General features: G+C 38.7%; 1 protein-coding gene across 1 annotated transcript in view; it reads right to left on the reverse strand.

The window, feature by feature from the left end:
* Window positions 1-287: 287 nt before the first annotated feature.
* The window catches only part of LOC126047293 (epidermal retinol dehydrogenase 2-like), a 14,052-nt gene continuing 10,207 nt past the window's right edge, over window positions 288-4,132 (reverse strand). Inside the window, 3 exon segments of the mRNA XM_049820788.1 lie at window positions 288-2,570; window positions 3,106-3,231; window positions 3,810-3,954. Of these exon segments, the coding sequence (XP_049676745.1) occupies window positions 2,477-2,570; window positions 3,106-3,231; window positions 3,810-3,954 (365 nt within the window). The 3' untranslated portion in view covers window positions 288-2,476.

Raw genomic sequence — 4,132 nt, forward strand, 5'->3', positions numbered from 1 at the left:
CAGTATGACAGATTATGCACACTCAACCTACTACAGAACTTGGTCTCCAAAAGGTATGAACATACTGCAGGGAGTCCAGTGAAGGGCTGCAAAGACAATTAAGGTACTGGAGCACCTGTCATACAAGGAGAGGTTGAGAGAGCTGGGACTGCTCAGTCTAGAAAATAAAAGGCTCAGGCTCAATATGTGCAAGTACCTGATGGGAAGGTGTAAAACACAGAGCCAGACTCTTAGTGGTATCCACTGAAAGGACAAGAGGCAATGGGCACAAAGTGGAAAAAAGTACATTCAGTTTAAACATAATTTTCATTTATTTGTTTTTAAACTGAGTGTGAACAAACATTGGAACAGGTTTCCCAGAGAGGTTGTAGAATCTTGGAGATACTCAAAAGTTGACTAGACACAGTACTGAGCAACCTGCTCTAATTGACCTTGCTCCGAGTAGAAGTCATTTCCAAGCTCAATGATTCTGTGAAGTAGCAAAATCCCTACAGATATGTTCTTCTCTGGCACAGATTATCAGGTAAGATCCTCCTAGTGATGTGATGAACCTGAACCTGCCAAGAATCCACAAATCCCAAAGCCAGACTCATTGCTTTCAATTTCCCTCAGCAAAATATGTTTGCAGAGACACCAAGAACGAAAAGCTACTTGCTCTCACAAGAGCTGGAGTTTGATACATATTGCTCATATGTATAAATCCACCTCTTTCCTCCTTTGCTCCAGAATCCTGCACACGTAGTATTTCATAGTTAGGTGGAAAAACATACTCTGCTAGCATAAAAAGGTGAGGAGTCCACAAGACAGAAACACCACACAGTTATTAGTGGTTGATTTTGTGAACAGTGCAATGTACATATGGACAGCACATTTAGGCAATATCTGTTTTTTAATTAGTAACTTTCATTTTCTGAAGTGTACTGTAAAATGAGCAGAATTTCTGAGGCAGAAAGGACAGTAAGACAAATCTTTTTTCATCAGTCTGAATTCTAACTCTCATCAATGCATCATAAAAGTAAGGCTATTTTTAACATGCTTGTTTTACTCAGTGTTTCTTGCTTATAGGTTTACATAGAACTACTTTACTACTTTTCTCCACTGGTAAACCTCACTAATAGTATAGACAAGGGAAATAAAGGTAGTTTCTAGGCCATCATGGGGAAAAACCCCATCATTAAAACAAATCACCTTTTCTTCCATACTGTCCTTCAATTAATTACATGCTAATGCATTTTAGTCTTAGTTTGCAGGTGTTACCAATTGCCAGTAGAGTACTGTGACATGAGGTGGGCTTAGCCAGCATGTGCATAAATGACATACATTTAAGGTATTATCTTCCTTATTCTCGTTTTGGATTTACCAAAAGTCAAGGGGGCTTTCAGTTTTCTAAGAGGCCATTGTCACAAAGGGCAAGGTCTCCTCAGCGTATGTCCAAAATAAATGGATAGTCCTAAAAGTAATGGGAAAAGTAAAACAAGTCTCTGTAGACACAAGGCAACCTGCCACCCAAGTCAGAGAAGCAAAACATAATGCTGTTACTCAAGCTATGGCTGTAATGATCCCATTCACTTCAGTTCTATCAGCATCAATCCTTTCTGAAATAAACCCAAGAGAAGCTGTGACTATACAATGTAATACCTTTGCTTTTAGTAGCTCATTGTCTTACTTGGCAAGATGTTTGATAGCCCACCTAGCCTGGCAGTCTTATGCTTTAGAACTACAACCTTATTCTGCTTTGGAGATGAAAAATTAAAGTTGTTCTTAAAATATTGCACTTAGAAGATACAAAGAATTCTACTATAAAGTTGCAGTCATAGTATTAGCTTTTAAAATAAATTAGACAGAAAGTAGATTAGCAGCACAAATACATATTTTACATCCTTCCCCCTCCCTGCCCTGACATCCATAGTCATCTGTGAGTCCCGAGATCTCCACCTCCGAAAATTAATGTATTTCATTGGTTTTGAACCAACAACCATATTTTCATTTCACAAAACTTCCATTTGTATAAATTTGAATCTGTTGTTTCAGGAAACTCTTTAATTCCTCAGCTTACCAGGGAATGGTAATGGCACCAGCCGTACAGCCCTCCTCATGGTTCAGTGAATGGCAGCAAGAAGTCAGGTCCACTAGAGGCTTTCCTGGATCCCTACCAAATACATGTGGGTTTTTGGTCTCTTCTCCCCCAGAACTGCCAATTATTAGTTTGTGATGCAGGATCATATTTAAGGCATTATAACAGACATAACCAAAGGAACTAATTTCAATTAATGTATTTCCATAATGAGATGAAGAGAAAACAGTTCACTGGATTAAAAAAATAGTTTGAGTGAAAGCTGTTGATCAAAAAGCAATTTCCCTAAAAATTGTTACTAATGAGAAGTGAGGCACCTTAAGTTCACAGCTGCTAGAGAAGCAGACTTTTCCTACCACCAACTTTAATAAGAGTTGCTGGTCTCTGAGTTTTGTGCTTTTTTCAGTCCTTCTTTGCTCGACCTTTGAAGCTATCCATGATATGGAGGATTCCAAAATAGTCCACAAGGAGAGCAACCGCTTTCACTGGTAGGAGACTGTAAGGTAGGGGAGTTGAAGAAAAAGAGAGAAAAAAACCCAAACAACAGAAATCAGAAGAGTTGTGCAGTTTTATCACAGAATTACCTGGCTAATACTGGCAAAGACAGTATACTTTATAGAATATAGTACCACTGGTCCTCTCAAAATATCCATTACACTCATTTGGCAGCCTGAGTTATTAGACAGATCAATTTCCCAACCTGGCTTGCAACAGAGTCATAAGTGCCCTAATGCTGGAGCAATACACCAGATAGGCAGTTACTGAGGAGCAGGCCCAGTCTCTACATCCCACAGTAAAACTGCACCCCAATGGAGTCAGCAAGTCACAGCCAGACATTTCTGTCATTGTTCTGTGGTCCAAGGGTAGACTGAACCCCTAAAAACAAAAGAAAGAAAACTCCAGAAATGTGCAGAGCTTAATGAAAATTCATACCAATGAGTAGAACCCTGGCTGGCACTTTTAGTCAAACACATAGCTAAAACATCCCTGGACAGAAAAGAAAAAGGAAAATGAGGAAAGGCATAACTTACTGTTTCAAAATCAACAAAAAATAGGCACTGCGTGGTAAGAGCAATATTTCTTGGTCCTGCCGAACAGCAGTGACTATCTTCTCAGCCACATATTCTGGCTCCAGAGACGGAAACAGATTTGGCCATCTGGAAGAGATTTCTTACTATAATATGAATGGCTTTGGATTCACATTTTACTCAAAATAAGTCTCTATTTTGCAGTTATTCAACTAAAAGAAGAAATAAATACCACAAATCCTATGAACAAGACCCTTTGTTATGTTAGAGAGTGAGTGGCCATTGTTATTTTCGCTTTGTATGATCTCTCATAAGACAAATCCACATAGTCCTCATATTAAGACACACTAGGCTTTTACACAGCTCCTAAATTTTGTTGTTATATAAGCATACTGAGCAAAGCTATGCCACTGATTTCAGGAAGTGAATGGGAGTTTAGACACCAGAATGGACAACCGGAGCATTTGGCTTCTGCCGAGGAAGAGACACCAATTAAGTTTCATGCTTCAGCTTAAATGAATAGTAAAGTACTGAGGGCTTTGCCATTTTGGTTGCCCAGTCACTGGATAGCACTGTTAACACACATCTGAGGTCCTAAAAATAACACAAGTAGAGAAAAGCCTAGCTCATGATTTTCATAAAGGAAGTTGAGTACCTAACATGCTAAACATGCAAGTTGCATAAAAACCTCACAAGAGTTTACTCACTTGGACCTACAGCCATCAAACATTCCTGTGTTTATGATACAAGGACACACAACTGTGGTTTTAACACCAGTCTTTCCCAGATGCCTCATCTCAAAATGAACTGACTCTGCAAAACCAACTGCTGCAAATTTACTTGCACAGTAATCTGTAAAATAAATAAAACATTAATTGCAGTTAAACATTTTAATTTACTAATTAAACTTTACTAAACAGGTTCAGTGAGTCCTACCACTGAACACATACACAGGAGTGGTAACAGTTTTTGACAGAGAACAGGGACAAAACTATGCTCTAGTAGGTAAAGTAACTAGCTTTGTTTGTTG

This window comes from Accipiter gentilis, chromosome 2, assembly GCF_929443795.1.
Source record: "Accipiter gentilis chromosome 2, bAccGen1.1, whole genome shotgun sequence".
Classification (NCBI taxonomy): Eukaryota; Metazoa; Chordata; class Aves; order Accipitriformes; family Accipitridae; genus Astur; species Astur gentilis.